At 35.5% G+C, this 19,830-nt stretch overlaps 1 protein-coding gene across 1 annotated transcript in view; it reads right to left on the bottom strand.

Annotated features, from left to right (window-relative positions):
- Nucleotides 1–4,958: 4,958 nt before the first annotated feature.
- AKAP6 (A-kinase anchoring protein 6) overlaps nt 4,959–19,830 on the bottom strand; it is a 212,129-nt gene continuing 197,257 nt past the window's right edge. Inside the window, exon 12 of the mRNA XM_057363796.1 lies at nt 4,959–16,725. Within this exon, the coding sequence (XP_057219779.1) occupies nt 13,306–16,725 (3,420 nt within the window). The 3' untranslated portion in view covers nt 4,959–13,305. The remainder of the gene's footprint in view (nt 16,726–19,830) is intronic.

The following is a 19,830-nucleotide window of genomic DNA, read 5'->3' as shown; positions in this document are numbered from 1 at the left end:
TTTTAGATTCAAGTATGTAATCGTAGACAGCACAATAGTTCTATTAGTAGCCCACACGTACCTTGAGAAATGTCCTTCATTGTGCAGAAGCCACACCAAATCACTCTTCTGCATGCGCTGGCTCATATACAACACTTACCAAATTCTACTTTCCAAGGAACTGATCTGTGATTTCATCATTCCTATTAAAGATTGTCAGCTGCCATTCAACAGAGTCTCTGGGAAGTTTCTCTCACATTCTTAAGCTTTGTTTTCCAGCTCAACTCACATATTCGATGTTGAAAGTTGAGCTTCTCCCCAGAGGCCCATTTTTCCACAGCACCAGATCCCTATGTGTTTGTTGCAGACACTAAATAACTGTAGCTCTAATGCCTCTAAAAATGTCATGTCAAACCTTCTTTTTAGAAGAGCTGGATGAAATCTCAGCTCCTTTTCACAGAAGCCAGGGTTCAGCTGCAGATGTGTTTTGATGAAATCTGAGCCTCTGTTCACAGATGCCAGTTGCAGGTGAGACAGGGCAAACCAAGAACAGTGTTCTGGTAGTGGCAAGAGTGACTGAAGTATGTTCCCAAAATTTCTTTTTTGTCTTTGCACACAATCATGAGTATATGATTAAAAAAATTATTAGAATGTASATTTCTAAGATTAACATGAACTTTCATATCATCATTTTTATTTTATGAAGCTTAAGACATTTTAAGATATATATCATTAGAGTGCTTACTGTCACGGTAAGGATCAGTAAAGATAACTATTGCTGGTCATGACTGAAAAACTGTAACAACATTATTTTAGTGTATATCATATTCTAAAAGAACCACCTGAATCTTTGTATAAGGATATCTAAGTTGGCTTGCAATTGAAATTATAGACTATATATATACATATATATGTATGTATAGTCTGTATATATAGTTCAACTATACACAGTTAAACTATATAAGAAAATGCTAAAATTAAGAATTCCAGTTCAGAGCAAAATGTGGTTTCTCTCTGGGCTTGTTTAAACACTTATGAAATAAAAGTCCTGGGACAGAATTGTCTTGAATGAAAAAAGAGGTACATATTATTGCATAAAACTTTCAAAGTACCATGAAATTCTAAGACATATATAATTATTAGTGTTGATTTATCACATCAAACATGTTGTTGTAAATGTCACTATATCAGATGAGTTTGAAAATAGTTTTCCATTTCTTTATGTGACAAAGTGATTCATTGTGTAGAGCAGTTTAAGATGTCGGTCCTTGTGGAAAGAATTGAGTTGTACTGATGTGCTTGTGAGCACTCCTCCATCAAGGTATGTGATTAAAGAAGGGATATTTTTCTGAAATATTGTTACCCAATTGGCCTGAAATATAAGTGTTTTCTTTATTGAAATATAATTTATCACAGTCAACTCCTTCTAGCTAAACATGTATATGTTAAATACAACATATTTAAAGCTGGTCATGGTTATCCACAAAATCATATTTGTGATTTTTTTTTTTATGCTGCAACAATGGCTTGTCAAGTAATTGAAATAATTTGGTTCTGACACCACATCTTCATTTTCAACAGTGGAATGATGATTAGGGAAAAGATACCCAGACATTTTCTATGCATTTTGTATGTGCCTTGTGTCTGTTCTTGACTCATTTTTTATTGTCTCTGAGAAAGGCAGAAATCTTCCATCTTGCTTTAGTCATTTTTGCATTGAGTTTGGGAAATTTCCCCTGTTCTTTCAGTGGACAACAGAATTCACCAAGGAGAATAAAGTTTGCTCTAAACTGTCATTCAGTCTATTTCCATGAGTGACCACTTTCTGTATGGCTGGGGGAGGAAGACAGATTTGTCTTAACCAAATCATTCATTATTTTGAATACAATCATGTCTATTATATTACAAAATACGATCAAATACTTATATAGTATAGGAATAACTCAACTTTCCTTCTCACCCTCCCTTCCCTTCCCTTCCCTTCCCTTCCCTTCCCTTCCCTTCCCTTCCCTTCCCTTCCCTTCCCTTCCCTTCCTTCTCACATACCTCACTTCTACAAAGACAACATTGATTTATTTTTAAATGGAATATATGGCTGAGGACTAAGGTGCTGATATACTTGCTGCTGATATACTTTGTCTTCCCATTTTATTGTGGCTGTTAAGAGTGGTGAGTGGCACAGAAATATGTACACACAAATTACAATTTTACTTCTTTCACAGTTGACAATAATTACTAAGAACACATCCCTCCCCTTCCAAAGAAATCACATAGATACCCCTCCCCTTTCAAGAAGAAACCTCCTCTTCAACACCCTGTGTTTAATTCAATCAGATGTTAATTAACTGACAGTGGTACACCTGATTGATATGCTTGGCATAACTGAACAGCAGATTCAGAAAAATGAGTATTCATGAATAGTATCACTTTATACTTTCCAGTAACAAGTCTAGCAATGGAGATAAATCTGTTTCAAAACAGTGTACGCTCCTATCATTCTACAAATATTTTAACTAAAGCTACTTCCCATCAACCATCCTTGAAGTTCCACCTCCTCCTCTGCTTCTCTCTTCTTTTATCAGCCAGCATGACATKTGCCAATCTGAATCCTCCCTCCAGCCTAGTTGGCACAGCTTCAACATCATGTATCTCCAGGAATATTTGTATTCTAAAATTACTGAGTTATACAATTCTAACTTCAATTTTAACTTAGCTTGTTCCCCCACTCACCAGAAATAAAATATTACTACTTGCTATTGCAAAGGAAATTCCATTTTTAAAGCACTGAAGCTCTTAGACTTCCTCCTGCCAGCCACTTCCTCTTCACTTCAAGCCCCTATGGCTTTGTTGCCACTTGCCCACCTTTTAAAGTGTTACCTGTAAATTGTCTGTTACAAACATAAGCTGCAAACTCTTCATTTAGTTTGAGTTGTGCAAGAGAAAAAGGTATGAGTGGAGAAATGTTCAGCTTGAAAGACCAGGGGATGAGATGCAGGAATATATAAAGTGAACAGCAGCAGATTTCAGAAACATTTATGTTCTCATTTAGGGYAAACTTCTTGCAGAGGAAGCTTTCTTTAGTAGTCATATTAAAAGTGGAAAACAGAGCTCTGTGTGCATGAAAATCKTTTTAAAGGCTTTGCCTCCACAAAAAATGGCCAAAAGTAGCACTGATTAGCTGAGCTGGCACAGGGAGCAACCCAACAGAACTATGAGGTTGGGTTGTTTTTTTGATTCATGCGACCATTTCAACAATAATCTTTTCAGTATTTTGAAAAGCCTTTCTTTGAGGTAAGTAAAGCAAAAACTGTAGAGAGGCACAGATTTGTCTAATATCAGCATGTCAGGATAAATAATGATCAGTTAATAGGACTACAATAATGCTACTCAAGTTGGTGTATTCTTGATTAAACTACTGGCAGGGACTACTAGGACTTACAGAATGATTGATATTTTCTTTTTGTTTCCTTTTCCTTTTATTTTTTTTTTGTCCATCATTGTGTACTATTTAAAATCTGCTTGCTACAATTTCTTTTTCAAACTTGTTAGAGGCAGATGTTTCTCAGCCCAAATTTCTTCCTTACAAAGAAACAACAAAACTCATGCCCTCTGAAGTGAATTCTAGGTTCAGGTTTTTKATTCAAGAGATACAGAGCAGAAATTCAGGTATATATGCACTGTAGCCTGTATGAGAAATTGACATATCACCTTGCCTAAGGGCATGTTATTTTCAGTAGCACTTGTCTCCCTGTGAAAAAAAGGCGAAGATTTGGAATATATGGTTGATGTTCACTAGCAGTTCTTCCAGAGTCTGATTTTTTTCATTCTCTAAATGAAGTGCATCAGGAATGGTTTGTGCTTTTCCACTCTTGCTTGAAATCCTGTCAAATATGTTTTCCTTTCCCTGTCACTGTCATAATGCTCGGAAAATGCTCCAACTATCCTTGTGGCATTCAAAACATTCTTACACTAATTGCAAAAAAGAGCAAAATCTTTAAAATATTTCATGTGTTTTAAAGATTATTTTCCCTTCTAGTCCCTGAATGTCACAGAGATATGGGCTCAACATAAGGCAGAGGTAAAAACATTTACTTATCTGTTTTTTTCACACCATATTTAGTGTCGTTTTAATCATGGTGTAATTCTGTAATTCTTGTAAATTTTAATAATTAGTTTGACAATAATGAGGATATTACAGAAATATTTGTACTCTAAAACTAGTGGTTTATACAATTCTAACTTCACTTTTAACTTATCTTCTTTCACCACTTACCAGAAATAAAGTGGTACTACTTACTACTGCAAGRAAAAATCCATTTTTAAAGCACAGAAGCACTTGGGCTTCCTCCAAAACGTAGACTTAAGTAATGCCAAGTTCACTTGTGGCACAGTCCTTAAAGACATGTCTAATATCAGGGATGAACATGTATTTACAGAGCAAACAGTAGTCATATTAAAAATGTAAGCTTTTCAGGTTGGTAGAAAAGACATAAAAGACAGGGCAACTCTGAATCAGCCACACAGCACTGAAGGCAATAGATCAGATGTCATTTGTTGGCCAAAATCCCTCTCAAAGTGATGCTATTATTAGGAATAAGTTTGTAAAAACTTGTCAGTGAAGGAGATTGACTTGGCTAAGAGCTTGACATCCCTGTTAATCCTCTTGAGCCAAGTATTAGTATGGTCTGGCCTAAACGTTAATAAACCGTTTTCTGTGCACAGCAGCACAACATTGTTCCCAGTGTCTTCAGGTCAAAGAAAAAGACCAAAAAATCAAAAGCAGCCCTCTTACGAGATACATGTTAATCAAAAYATATTATTTTCCTCAACACAGGGGAATTGGAATGAAATGCTAAAATATGTCATGTGGAAGGCTATGTCATTGTGCATCCTGTCACCAAGAAGGAAGGTCGAGATATTGTCTAATTGACAGCAATTCTTTATTTGAGTTCATTGCAAACCAAACAGGAGCGATATCCGTATATTTTCATGTGTTTGTATGCTGATGTGTACACATGTATATAAGGAACAGCACAAATAACTTTGAACACAGAGATACCACCTGACTTTCTTACCAGTACAGAGGCATGGTTGCATTAAAACWTCTGTGACTTACCTTGGGAAAAATATAAACCATTAAGTGAGAAAGACTGGTGACATGGCTTAGAAAAGTATCTGTATTTAAAGCTATTGAGACTGAAAAAAACATCTTAAATTGTAGACCCAGGCATGTGTTTTAGCATTAGTGTCAGCGTGCACTCCCTTTGCTAAGAGCTGCAGAGCTCTCTGTGGCAGGAATGWGAAGCAGGCAGGAAGGGGTGGTCCATGTCATGGCCATCGCTGTCAAATGGCCTCCTCACACATTGCAGATGTTGCTCAAGCATGAGCCAGGGAGTGTGTGGAATAAAAAGCAGCCTATGGAACTTCAGCAGGGAAAAAAATTCTTCAGAAAGCTTGCAGCATTCTTCTACACCACAAAAGATTTCACCAGCAGGGAATGAGTTCTATGCCGAACTGTCTGCATGGGCTGATCTTAGAGGTACTATTGGTATATCAGCATTGGTTTTACACCACACTGATATTTTCCCTTAGGAAATTGAAAGAACTTCCAGGAAAATATGGCCATAGGCATGACTTATGCTAAGAGAGGAAACAGTCCGATGTTTTCTACACATATACATATATATATAWATGTATGTGTTTTACTTTAGAAATCAATTTTTATTGAAAACAAAGTAAAWTCTAAGAATAAAGATTAAAAAAGGCAAATCTTCTAGCCAAAAAAGGAGTACTTGATGAGACTTGCATCACAGACATAAAAGTGATTACTTGATCTCATGAGACCAAATAACATAGATCTGGGRTTACTAGTTAAATTAAAATGTTCCAATCTCTCAGAAAGGAACCACAGAAATTTGAGTTGTGACCATATAATATTCCAGATATTGTATGATGAATATGTGGTTTATTGATTCGACAAGTAATACTGTTTTCCCCYAGGAAAAAGGTGAATTTGTGGCAAATGGCCTAATAGAATGGTACAGGTAATTGATGGAGTTCTGCACAGTCTGTTGGGTGAGATGACAGATCTGAAAAGCCTCTGACTTATTAGTTTTCCTGTTGTCACAGTGTAAGGTATGACTATAGTCAAAGTAATTTAAAAAAAAATACAGCATGAACCAGAAAATGCTAGGGAGAAATGAGCAATTCTGAATTAAATTCCTCTGTCAAGACTATTTGAAAATTAGTTGAGATATCTCATAAATTAACATAATTGTCACAGCAAATATTTTACTAAAATTAGGAGTTATATTTTTACTTACTTTATATATTACTTAAAAATATTTAGAMTATAATGAAGTGGTTTTTAGCTTTATATAGATATTTTTTAGGTAACTGTAAGTTAACCTGTTACACTTGGACATGATACAAGATATGCAAGTGCAGAAATCTCTGCAGATTTAAAAGGTTCACATAATAAATACTTCTATTTATACTTTAAGACAAGAACTGTTACTGCTGCCTTACACACCTCTTAGCCTGCTTAAAGCAAAATTTAAATTGAGAGACAAATAATTTGCCTCTTGCAGTAATCAGAAGCTGTTAAAAACTTCAAAAACATGAGATTGTTCTTAAATACCCTTTCTTCCAGTGTTGTATGAATACATCTCCTGGTCAGTGTAGTTTCTCTAAGCTTATAGCTAAGCTTGTCAAACTAATGCAAATTTTTTAAAGGAGGAATGTTAAAGTTTTTTGTAAAAACATTCATAGAGTTTGAAAAGCAATGATTAAATGTGGCATCAGAAGGCATTGCTTCTCTTTTAAATTTCGTGACATTCCTTCCCAATAGTGCTTTTAGGAGATGAATGTTTGCAGAGTTAGCTTATCAAGGTGGCTGGCTGGCTTCTTTTGGCCATACACTGCAGTTTTAGCACAAGATAAAAGTACTTGAAATGTACAATTTAAGTCATCAAAACAGCCAACTGCTAGAGTGTCTAGACAGAGAGAGCCTATTCAATATAATTACRTAAATTAATGAAATTTTAAGAGTTGGACAACAAACTGTTACTGACAAACAATGAAAATATCTGCTATAATATACTATATAAGCTACTAAATTATTGTGTATCCTTGTTTGGCTTGCAAAAGACTCGCAGAATCTTTAATGACAAAGTTCTTTACCTCTGAGTCAGATAATACAAATCTTCACCAGTTAAGGAGTTGCATATCTCTAGGGAATATTTGCAAAGAAAACCATATTATTCTGAATTTTGATAAAGCATTCTGTGCTTGGAACGCAGGTAAAACAGATCACCAATTCTGCTTTTTTTTTTCCCCAATAAACTATGTTTATTATGCCAATTCTAATTACCATGCAATCTAATGGTTTTAAGGCTTATAATTTCCACATCACTGGACATCACAAACATGAAAGCATTTTATACTGTCGTTATACATCAATGTTTGCAGTTGGTTATACATATATACAGAAATTATTCACACATCTTAACCTTGCTATTTCCTCCTTTCAAACCAACATAATTTTACTGTGAAAGCAGCTTTTTAATAAATGGTATAAGAAATACAGCAAGGCACACATTTTTTAAAAACTTTTTTTCTCATTACCACCTCAAGAAGCATAAAAACCCAATATGTTGTACTTAATTCAGTAGAATGTCAACAGTTTTTAATATACAACACTATGTAGTTGATTCGTGAAGTGTTGCATAGATTAAATTTTTAAATTAAATAAATAAAATGCCATTTATTTTAATTGCTTAATTTTAGATGTATTGAATCAGGAGGACCAATGACTTTGTTTTGCTGCAATCCAACAAAATAGTCACTTTTAAAGCAAAATAGTTTCAATAAATTTATGCATTATACAGATAAATATTAAATTTGATACATAAAATAGAAGAGTACTGACAGGTACAATTCTGAAAAGATGAACCAGACTGGTTATGAATTCTATAGAACTTTAAAGAACAGAATCAGTGATAAGTAGTACAAGAGCATCCAATTTAGGAAGGGAAGGGGAGGTCATTAGAGGTAGCTTGGGAGAAGAATCCATATGAAAGCAAAGGGCCTTGCTACAATACAAAGTGATCACTGAAATAGGACTAGCATATGCAGCCTGACCACAAAGCCAACATGGACAAACCACATTTGAAAAAAAAAAATTAACTTGGGAGTCAGTGTAATGAAAGGCAGTGATACAATGGAATTGGAGGTCATCCCAGGGTTTACAGGATGAACCTGCACCTGAATTGCAGCCAAGTTTCTAAAAGGAAACAAAAAAGTAACAGTAGGTTACAGAAAATGAAGTTTTATTTGCAAAACATAGGTCTWCCAGAACAATAATAGATAGTCATTAAATGGTCACATGCCAGAGCCTTTAAAGCAGAAGCATACAGTAGGCAAACAATGACTTTTAACAGCCTGAGGTACAACTTAGTGTAAAAAAATGAACTGATATAGAAAACTCACTGATTTTCATAGATTTTTTTCTAAAAGAACAAGGTTATTCATCATATCTGACCTTTTCCCTGGATCTCGTCCTCATCCTTACCTGTGAACTTACCTTCAGCACACTCAGAACACCAACCAATGAAAACAAAGAAATCTTCTGAAGTCAAGCAACAAAAATATCTACTCAGCAATTATTTTAATATTTGTGCAAACATATATAATGAGACTTCAGTGGAGAAGAGGAAAGGATTGTCAAAGAAGTAGTCCGTGAATAGAATTGTCAGTGTCATCACTGCATTTTAAAACGTGAATAGCTACTTAGACACTTGAAGTACCAGAGATAAGTTAAATTCGCATACTATAGAATTATCCAGCTCAGAGTTTAGGGTTAAACTATTCAGYAAAGAGCACAGGCTTATGATGAAAATTATGAAGAAATAACTGTCAGAATACAGCTCAAAGATTAGTGCAAAGTACATCTCATAGGCATTTCCTAGGAGGCACTCCAGACATGCATTGTGTGCCTTCCAAGATAAGCAGGAATATCTGTATCTATCCAGTTACCATCTTTGATCTTCTTTGCTGCAACTGAACACATCCCTCCCCATTTATTCAAGAAATACACTCACTTGAAAATTGTGAAAAGCCCAGCAATCTGTTTAGATATTAATGAAGAACTGATCTGAATAAAGGGGAAGATTGTATCAAAAGGTTTCTACAACTCTGGCATGAGTAAGAAAAGTTTCACTGATGGATTACGCCAAGTTTTCCAAAAATTATGTAATTCATAGATTTCAAGACAAGATTCTCTATTTAGCTTTTTTAAAGTCAGGTACTGCAAGGAGCTAAAAAGTACTCTGTTTTAAATTCTATAAAGAAACTTTGTATTATTTACTTCTCTATAAAAATCTCTAGGAAAAAAAAGTAAGCAAAGATTTAGATTATTGTTGGAGTTCCAGTCTCTAAAAGTAAATTATTACATATTAACTATTGTGTAAACTTGTATATATTTTTTCTCTGTGGTAAATAATTAACTAACATTCCTTGGCATTAATGTACCATCTTCTATCTGCGGATCTCAAAATACGTCTAAGAAAATAAGCCATTCTTCATAGGTCCCAYTGATCATTATTTTCATTATTTTGTTGCTAAAAAAACTGAGAAAAGGAAGGAAAAAGTCATACAARAAAATCTATTGCTGAGCATAAAATAACAGTCAGGCTCTTTCAGCACCAGTCCTGGGCTTCTCCTGTTGATAGTAAGTGACAGAACATTCTATCTAATATTGCAGCACTGTCAGATAAAATCAATTTAGTTTTCTTAAGCCCAAGTAAATAATTTTTCCCCTAAATTAAATTAAAACTGAAATTTAAATTACAGAAGTAAGGAAACAGTTTTTGGATTTACCTGTAAGAACTAACGGATGACACACAGAATTCTAAGGCAACCTCTAGMAAAGACTTTGGATAGAACGCATAGATGTCCTGAGTGCATTGATCTCTATGCATATTGAATTTGTAACTCAAAGTGCCCATCCCATTGGTGAGTCATGGGTCACAGTGACAGCAGAAGATCACATGATCTCATGTACAGATAGATCTTTCAAGGTGACCCCCAACTGAGAAATAAAATCAGCATGGCTTTATGAGCACCTCTGTTGAAGAACTCTGTGTTGGCTCACATGAAAGACTACTCAGTGCCGTACGAGACATTTTTGAGCCTGCCCATAGACTTCGTATAATTTTCCCATAACAGTATTTTTATTTTCTTTTAGCACACTGTTAAGTAACAGGATTGCAAAATTTGAGAAAAATATTTATTCACTATTAGTTTTATTCTCCTGTACAGCCAAGGTAATACTAAAACAGCACAAAATCAACCTACATTTGAAACCATGCCTTTTTCAGCTTTGAATTCTCAGTATGCTTTTAAGGTACACATATACTATAGATTTTTTTTCCTCTAAGTATTGCAGCTACACATGGAATTACACATTTAAATGAGCTTACAGCACAGGTGCTTCAGGAAAAATAATGGTGTTTGCCATTTATCTTTCAAATTAAATAATGTGTTTTTAAATAGTAACTTTTTTCATAATACACTTATGGGAACAACATTTATCTGTCACATTTTAAAAGATGTATTAGTAATAAATGTAAATTACCTTTGGAAAATCAGTAATTAGCCTCATCAAAAAATAAACAATCTGCCACCAAAAAGATAATCTTTAGCATAGTTAAGTATAATAACTGTTATTTGAATAAGTTAACAAATTAGGATAGATTGCTTCTGTAATTCACTCTCCGTAGCATAAGAGATGAAGTTAAAGCATCAAGCTCATGAATGGGGGAAGGGAGCTCTGACTTTAGTGAAACCAAACCTAGCAGCTCATGTTTTATTTTTGGTGTGCCAGAGATAAACTATATGTATTCTAGAACTTTACTACTGGGAATAATACAGTACAGAGYTTCCATGGAAGTAATGCTACATGTACAAGTTAAGAACTAGTGTATCTTCCTACATATAAAAGGTGGGATATAGTGAGAAGGACTTTGTTCTCTTAGAATAATTTGTCTACCCCTGGCCAAAAGTGAAAGCTATAACACAACCCTATTAAGTTGYTGTATACAGAGTCTGCCTTATATTTTATTGCATTGTGGGGCATTTATTAATAACACCATCCTCTATGTCCAATCTTATTCCTCATTCAAACTGTATATTTTCATATCTAGTCTTATGGAAAAGGACCAGCAGGCTACTATGCAAATAACTATGACAATCTGAAAAGTGAGGTAAGTTTATGCAGTATTTTGAGATCCTCAGAGGAAATATACTAATAAATTGAAAAGACATGTCATTATTTTCATCAGTGAAAAAATGAGAACAAGGATAAAATCACACTCACTACAGCAAGGATTATTCTTCAAAATAATATTATAAAAATCAGTGAGAAAAAGCAGAAAACTAATAAAACAGTAACTTGGAAAGCTTATGTTTACATAATTTTCAGTTAACAATCTCAGATTTCTGTCATCATCTCAATTTCCAGATAGAGCCTTCTATATACACATAAGCCATTTAATGCAATTCTAGAATACATAGTATCATCTATGAGTTRTGTAATCCGTAATTTCCACTGCTTCTCCAGTAGTTTGAATATATTCAAGTATTAACCTAATTGGCAATCAGCAGGTCATGATAATCTATTTCAAAGACATTCCAGAAATATCCTTTTTGCTGTGATGGTTCCAAGATAATGCACTAGTCAAATAGAGAGATGTGTTGAGATAGTGGCAAGCTGTAGACTATTGCTGAAATGACCTAAATGCTTTGCAAGATACAAATATGTGAATGTGTGAATGCTGTGTAAACCACCAATAAATGAAAAGCCCAAAGCATAGCAATATAACATGACAAAATCAAAAATGAGGACATTAGATCTCTAAGAGCAGCAAAGAAATCTACTTTGTATAAATCAGAGGTATAAATCCTCTGCTATGACTACGTAGTTTGCAATAGGAGAGTAATAATGATTTTCCATGGGCAGGGATGAATAACAGCCTTTTCTCTTGGCAACGTCACGGAATCATAGCATAATTTAGGTTGGAAGGAAACTTGAACATCAGCTGGTCCAACCTTCAAGGAAGGCTATTTTCAAAGATAGAAAAGATTTTTCAGGGCCACTTCCACTTGAATTTTGAAAATCTCCACAGGTGGAGATTCAAGAACTTCTCAGGGAAACCTTTCCCATGCTTAGCCCTGTGTTTTATTGGAAATTCCCTTGGTACAGCTTCTGGCAAGCAGAGGCATTTGGAATTAGATTGGCATTTGGACTTGCAAGTCTGACTGTGTCTACTGGAGGAGTGTTTCCAAAGACAAATGGCATTTGACAGAGCTGTGCTGCCTTTTGGGTTACCAAACTCAAAGCAGCAGTGCTGCAGGCTAGGAACTGTTCCAAAAGTTGCTTTGTAGATAAAGTTGCTTCTGTTAAATGTGCAGTTATAGTTCGACACTTATGTGAGGGCAGAAATTCCAGATCTGAACTACTTTCAAACACTGATCAGGACCGCCATTTTGCCTTAGGTTCCGCCATCTTATTCATGTTTCAAAATGCTTACCACAGAATAGAACTGAAGTTTGCAGTACTGCTAGGTGACTATCCATTTCCATCTCCATTACCTTCGCATTATATACTTTCATGATGTTGTAAAGATTTGTTGTTTTGGCAACCTCAGCTTTTGGCCTAATACTATGTTGTAATAATTGTGCTCTTAATAATGGCTTACTGAATTTACATCATGGTAAACTGACATCATGAGATGGCTTATTATCTCTCTATTCTCCATTCTTCATGGTTTGTCTGGAAATATTGTAGAACTTCAACTCACTAGTCAAACAAAATTCTTGTAAAACTGGAAGTTCAGCTTCATCAAGTGCTTTTGAACCCCTCCTAAAACCAGCTGACTGCAGAGAAGAGCATCAATGAGCAGAGCTGGTTTCTGRTTCCCTCAGCAGAGGAGGGAAAAGGAGGCTGATATATTACTTTTGAAGAATTCCCAGGTTCTGTAAGACAGCAGACTTTTCCAGAAGTGAGCAGCTCCAGTCAGTGCAAAGCCAAAGAGCAAAAAGCAATTGCTATTCACTGCCTTTGTTGACTAGTGGCATGTAAACTGGGATTATAGTGTAATCAAAACAAATGATATAGCACTATCATGAAACAGAAGCCCTGGATGACGATTCACCTCCTTTCATTGTACAAAAAAAGTAAAAAAAAAAAAGTTAAAAAAAAAAGTGCAACTTGTAGGGTACATACCTGTTTTTAGAATAATCTATGTGCCTGGAGAGGGTTACATTCTATCTGTGCATATTTATATGTCTTTCCTTATGAAGTTTCACGAGATTTTCTTCACAAGTAAGAGTTTTTCTGTTCTGATGTAAAACATCCTTTTTCTGTGAATGGCCAGGCTTTATCTGAAACTCTATAGCTGAAGCCTCTTCAGAAGCAGCAACACATCCTTTCTTCTCTTCTGTTCCAGGTGATTTTCCTGTACTACTCTTTTTAGTACTAACCTCTGGAGAATTCTTTTCCAAACTTTCAGTCTTTCCATCTGAAAACAGCAAATCACCATCAGCATTTTTCAAATTGCTTGATGCACATTGTTTCTTACTATTTGTAATATTTATATCGCCGACCCCCTGTAAGAAAGATAAATCCCTACCTTCACAAGTTTTAACTTCTAATGGTGCTGTAGTCACTTCACCTAGTGACTCTGCAGATGTTTCAGAAATAGGGTTAGAAATAGGTTGCTGCTGCTCAACTTGTGCTTCAGAAGATCCATTAGAAATAGACTGTTGCTGCTGCTCAACCCGTTCTTCCTCAGGACAGGCTTCAAAAAAGCATTCAATATTTTCTCTCTCTTCTGTGAAGTCCAGTGGCACAGGAGTACTGCTCTTTTCCTCTATGTATTTGATTACCTCTCCACAGTCACTATCATGAGAAGAAAGTGAAAGATATGAATAGAAGTCCCCTTTTCTTAGCTGGATGGGTCTGTGAGAGTGTTCTAATACTTTTTCCTTGATCTGTGCTAATGAAGCTGGAGCAGATGACTCACATTCAGGTTGTGACTTACTTTTCAAAGCTGTTGATGCCATGTCGATTATCTCCATCACAAAATTATGTACTGAGCCATCTTCCATGGTTTTTTTTTCAAAATCAGCAGATTCACAGTTACAGCACAAGTCAAGACCATTGGCTGATGAGTTGCATTCTGCTTCACTGGATTTGAAGGCTGCACAGCAATCAGGAAATTTTTCAGTAATGCTTATTCTATGTTTCTGACCATTAGGTAAGGGTGTCTGTAAAGCTGTGTCTTGTATGCCTACAGAATTAATTTCTGAGGAAGATTCAAGGCAAGGCTTTTTTGCAGGAGAGGAAGCAACAGAGTGATGATCAGGTTGAAGATGACTTTGACATTCTTTTGGAGTGTTTCTGGATCCAGCTGAGGAGACAACAGTCTCCTTGCCATCCATATGTGAATCATCTGAACTGTCTGTAAATGCTTCACAGATACCACATTCATTTTCAGCTTCTCTGACATCAAGTGATGCATGTGTTTTGGAAGCTGCTGCTAATCTAACAAGACCTTCCTTTTCACTGCCAAGGGTATTTTCAACATTGCCATTCTCCATATCATCCACAAGCTGATCCTTCACAACCTGAGAGATATCTTTTATTGGRTGACTCTTTGTCCCTTTTTCACGATCACATGGCATATTCTTACTATTGCCATTATTTTCTGTTATTTTCTGTACTGAACCATTCAATAGTGTTTCTATRTTTAATGTATCTGTGGCTTTTGATGTCTCATTGCTAACATCTTTACCGCGCTGAATTTCATCACTGAGGTTACTTTTTCTCTTTTCCCTTGTCAAGGAAAATTTTGGTCTAATCCAGGTTTGGAGTTCATTTTTTATATAATCAAGTCCTGAAATTAAATTGCATTCTTCATAAATATCCTCATCAGTCGCTATACTGGAGTCGTCATCTTCATCTTTGATACCTAGCTCTTCCTCAGTTAAGGTAAGGGTGGAACTTGAAAGCAAATCACTGTCATCTTCATCATCAGTACAAGCAGAAGTGCAGGAGACATTAACAATCATGCTGACATTGACATCACTCTCATCGGCGACAGATCTATTAAGATGTTTTCTAAATGATGCATTTGAATCTGGTATTTTATTTCTGTGTAATACAATGTCTTCAGAGCAGAGAGAAAGATCCTCGCTGCTGCTGAGTTCAGTGAGAGAAGCTGCTGAATCTTCATTGATTGAAGATGCAATATCTAGAGACAGCTGTCCAGTAAAAGACATTTTTTGAGAGCTACTTTGGAGTGTTATATCAGAGATGCTGCGCTTTATTTTTTGATCTGAAGGACTCTGGATATTCTCTAAGCGATTCAAAAGGTCTAATGTCCTTTTACTGAGCTCTCCAACAGAATCACTGCTTGCACTTATGTCTCCAGAGCCATGATGACTAAAAAGATCCTCGTTGCTTTTGTAGGAAGTCAGCCAGCTCTCCAAAGAGGCGCTTCGCTGAAGACCATCTCCACTTTTAAAAATACCTGAGCTGAACAAATCACCTACTACAGACAGAGATTCTAAAGAAGAACTATGAGATAAAGTAGAAACCTGTCTTGTATTCTCTGTAACAGTTAATTTTCTTACAGTTTCTGCAGATTTACAGGAATTGGGATCTGCATCTCCACAGATGCTTGCCAGAGWATGATCATGAATAAACCCATCTGGCTGTGACTCTCCAGACTTATGTTCAGATTTACCCGGTATTTTTTCAAAACAAAAGTCATGAAACAAACCACCCTCTGTATGCGCTTTTTCAATTTGCGATTGTTTCATTATCACTGGTAATTTTAATTTGGAGCCTTGAAGATATGAGTAATCATAAAATGTAAACACATCATGTTTTCCTTGCAATTCTTCTAGACAACCAGGGTTAGACATGGTAATACTGTCCAAATCCTCATCATTTTCACTTCCACAACATGCAGAAGGAACCAATTGGAAATCATCTGAAAGACTAGCATGATCTTCTCCATCTTGCTTTAGTTTTGATTTTATTACATCATCTACTTGACTTTCCACACGCCCAATTTCAGGATTACTCTGACTGCTTTCGAGATCATTTAGTAAAAAAATTTCAGAATTATTTGTAGTTTCTGTATCACATTCACTCACTATCCCACTTTCACTCTCAGAATGCCTGCTTATGTTTCCACTCTGATACATRTTGTTATATGGTTTTGCCAATGTGGTCCCTCCTATTAGATCTGGCAGGGATTTGGTAGATGAAAATGATGAGTCTTTACTAAGACTTTTGTTTAAAATATTAGACTGCATTACACTGGGGAGTCTGGATGTTTTTTTCAAAAAAGGCATATGTTTTTTTTCTGATAATTCAATATTATGAAGACTATAGACCTGATAGATGTGAGGATTTGGAGGGGAAGTAATGTTGGGACAATAAAGAGGAACTCCACGATTATTGATACTTTCATCTTCATTCACATCATTATCACCACATTCTTCTGAAGCAGGTTTCTCRTTTAGATCATCCTTCTTGAGCTCCTGATCAGGATTACTTAAGTCTTCGTGAATACTGATCAGCTTATTACTTATGTCAGTTTCATCCCATTCTAGTGCATCTTCACTTGGACCATTTAGATCCATCAAACTGGGATCAATAACATTTAGAGGCTCCTGTAAAACAAAAAGTCAAAGATTAAAAATATTTACAGCTGTACTTTAAAAGTGCTTCCACTGAAATAATGTAAGTTAATGGAAGTAAAGTGCATTTTTGGAACAATTATGTCTAATAGGCTTTTAATTTTGTTATATCTTGTGTGCCATTAAAATGATCAATTAAAATGAAACCTCATTTTGCAACATTTCTTAGACTTGGTTTTTTTTTTTTTTCTTATTTGCTGTCAAAATATAATACAGAAATTTGGCTTTAATGTACATTAATTGTGATTAGTCACTTTATATAGAATAAATTTTAATTTAGAATCACACAGGAGTGTGTTAGTAAAAAACATGCAATTATGTTGGCTATATGAAAATTTTTCTTACCATACTGAAGTTTAAAATAGTTAAGGTATAAAGGATATATGAAAGGATTTTTGAATTTTTTTAAAACAATCTTCTGTATTGTCAGCCTTTAAACAACCAATCACAAGACCTGATGAATTTTTGTTAGAATTTGTATTTGTTCTTTACTTGATAATAAAAATAGCACTAATGACCAGTAAGTAAGACTGATGATTGTTAATATCTTCAGCYGAAAGTTCAATCAGTCTACTCAAGTACTACATGAGTTTCAAATATTGTCTGCCCTGGTACATTTCTCTGGAAAAGGGTTGGTAAATAAGTGAGCTATAATTAATTTTGTAACTTTCCAGTAATATTTGTAAGTATGAATCAGAACATATGGTAATAAGATGTGTTCCTTCCAGAAACGTGTGGAAGAGAACAAACACCTTGACAACTTTCCTTACTCAAATGTGATGTGTCAAGTGGCCAACAGTACCAAACGACTTTAAGCCCTTGAAAATAAGACTGAAATGGTCCCTGATTTGGGGGCTGAGCACCAATTAATTTCACTTTACTTTGCTATTTATTGAGAGGCCTCCATATTAGAGAAGGCTTTGCTTATACAAGGAGTCTTGTAATAGAACTGTTGACTAATGTGGAATTGTTTCGTTTACATCCTCTGAACAGCTGAACAGTGATCATTGTATCCAGAAACACAAGCACTTCTTCCAAAAAAACCTTTCAACTCTGATCTCTTGCTCCCTCTAATTTTCTTTGAGCAAGTTTTGTTTTTCAAATACAGCATTGACTTCGTGCCAAACAGCAAGAGCAAATCACAGCAAACATAAAGCAGATAAAATGAGGCTATAGTCCAACGAAGAGCAGTTCTGCACAACTTAGTTTCTGACTTAGATTCATCAAGACTTGGCCAAGGTTAATTGTGCAGGGAAAGGCACGTAATTCTGACTTCGATTCTCAGCTAGAAACTCTCTTTGAAGTAGGAACTAAAGCTGCTCAGMCCTTTTGTGAGCTCAATAGTTAGGACACTGGTTATGGGCATGGGACACTTAGTCAGACTGAGCATAAGAGATATGAACCAAGCTATTCTCTCAGGAGAAGCCCTACCAGACATGGTGTTCTGAAAGAAGCCTGCTTGTCCTATGTCATTTTGCAAAAAACAATTTAATAGTAAYTTGGTCATAGGTCGATGAGGAGAATTTTGTCCTGCAGTGCTGTGTTTGTCATGTTTGACCAGCAACAGACACAGACAGTGCCAAATCTATGTTCCAGTGACTAGTTATTGATATAGGTGGCATTGTTTCTATGCAACACACAAGGCTATATCATCCCAGTATGTCCAGTAAACAAAAGGCTAAGACAATCAAAGGAAATCAGGAGGAATTATTTTCTCCAAAGTGGGCAGCGTAGCGATCCACCATTCAACACAGTGATAGGATTATTAACTTATTTGATAAATCAAGACTCTCTCCATCTAAGATAAATCTGTGTCCTCATGATTCATTGGGCTTAGCTGTAGGTCCCTAAGTACTGCAGCTGTGTTAAGATATTGCACATAATAATGGGCAGATGTGAAAGTATTGTTTCCTCCTTGGCAGGTTAGGAGGCCTTTGGTATTTCGTGAATCTGTCATGACTAATGTTGAAGCCTAGAGTCTCTTTGTGGATCTACCTACCCCAAAGCTTTTAGAGAGTACCTTTGCTAGACTCCTTTTCATTTTTTCCTTCATGAGACAAAGGGTAAAGCTAATTTCCCACAAAAACACCAATTTTCTAGACCACTATGGTTCTCAGAGCAGTTCTGTACATTGTGGAGTTCAGAAATCTTTATTTGGATTTGCCAGTTTGACATGTTTTAATAAAAGATCCTGGTTTGTACTTAATTGGACTCGGTTTCTCACCTGTAGCAGACCCCTAACTAACATTTAAGTAAAATACAAGAGAATAACTATAATTAAGTTTATTTGAAAACCTGCTAGATTAAAAAAGAAATCAGATTCAATGGCTCATTTCCTGTGTGTCATGTTTTATGACTCTGTCATACTCAGCATTAGGAAGACATTGCTGTGGAAAGTTTCCTAAACTGCTCRATTTTACTGTTTTAAGCTTCTGCCAGCTGCAAGAAGAAATTATGGAAGCCAGGAAATCAGCAGCAGGTTCCAAGGATTTTATGTTCCATAGAATCTGATTCTGTTTCTCAAAACAAAACATTTGGTCCTTATTGGTCAGGAAGATAACCTTCCCTCTGTAAATCAGCTCTTGGCTGCCTTGTTTATTCAGCAAGTCAGATGGACTAAAACAATAAAACATGTAGAGTTGTGACCTCAGCCCATTCATCTTCACTGAGTGCTCACCACTTCAAAGCCTACTTTTTTATTCTTCWAATGCACATGCTTTTCAGAGGCCTGGCATATACTCAGAAGTTTTGCAGTCTTAGCTTGATAGTAAGGGTTTTTTATTTTATTTTATTTTTTATTWCATTTTCCTTCTGTTTGTTGGTTATATTGCAAAGACTCTTATGTAGATATAGTCATTTTATCAATATAGCTTTCTCTGTCGATGGAACTGACTAAATTGATTTTAGTGAATTACTACTGTAATAGTTMTAAACATCATATCCCTTGAAGTACAAATTTAGTGATTATCAGCKAAATGGGCAGCCCTTCCCAAGTACAGACACAGTTTTAACTTTGAAACAAACAGCTCAGCTTAAGTCCCAAACATTTTGAATTTGGCATTTTTAGTACAGGTATAT

This window comes from Malurus melanocephalus, unplaced genomic scaffold (genome assembly GCF_030028575.1).
Source record: "Malurus melanocephalus ecotype Western Australia unplaced genomic scaffold, MMel_1.1 scaffold_0, whole genome shotgun sequence".
NCBI lineage: Eukaryota > Metazoa > Chordata > Aves > Passeriformes > Maluridae > Malurus > Malurus melanocephalus.
This window is presented reverse-complemented; position numbering and strand designations above follow the sequence as displayed.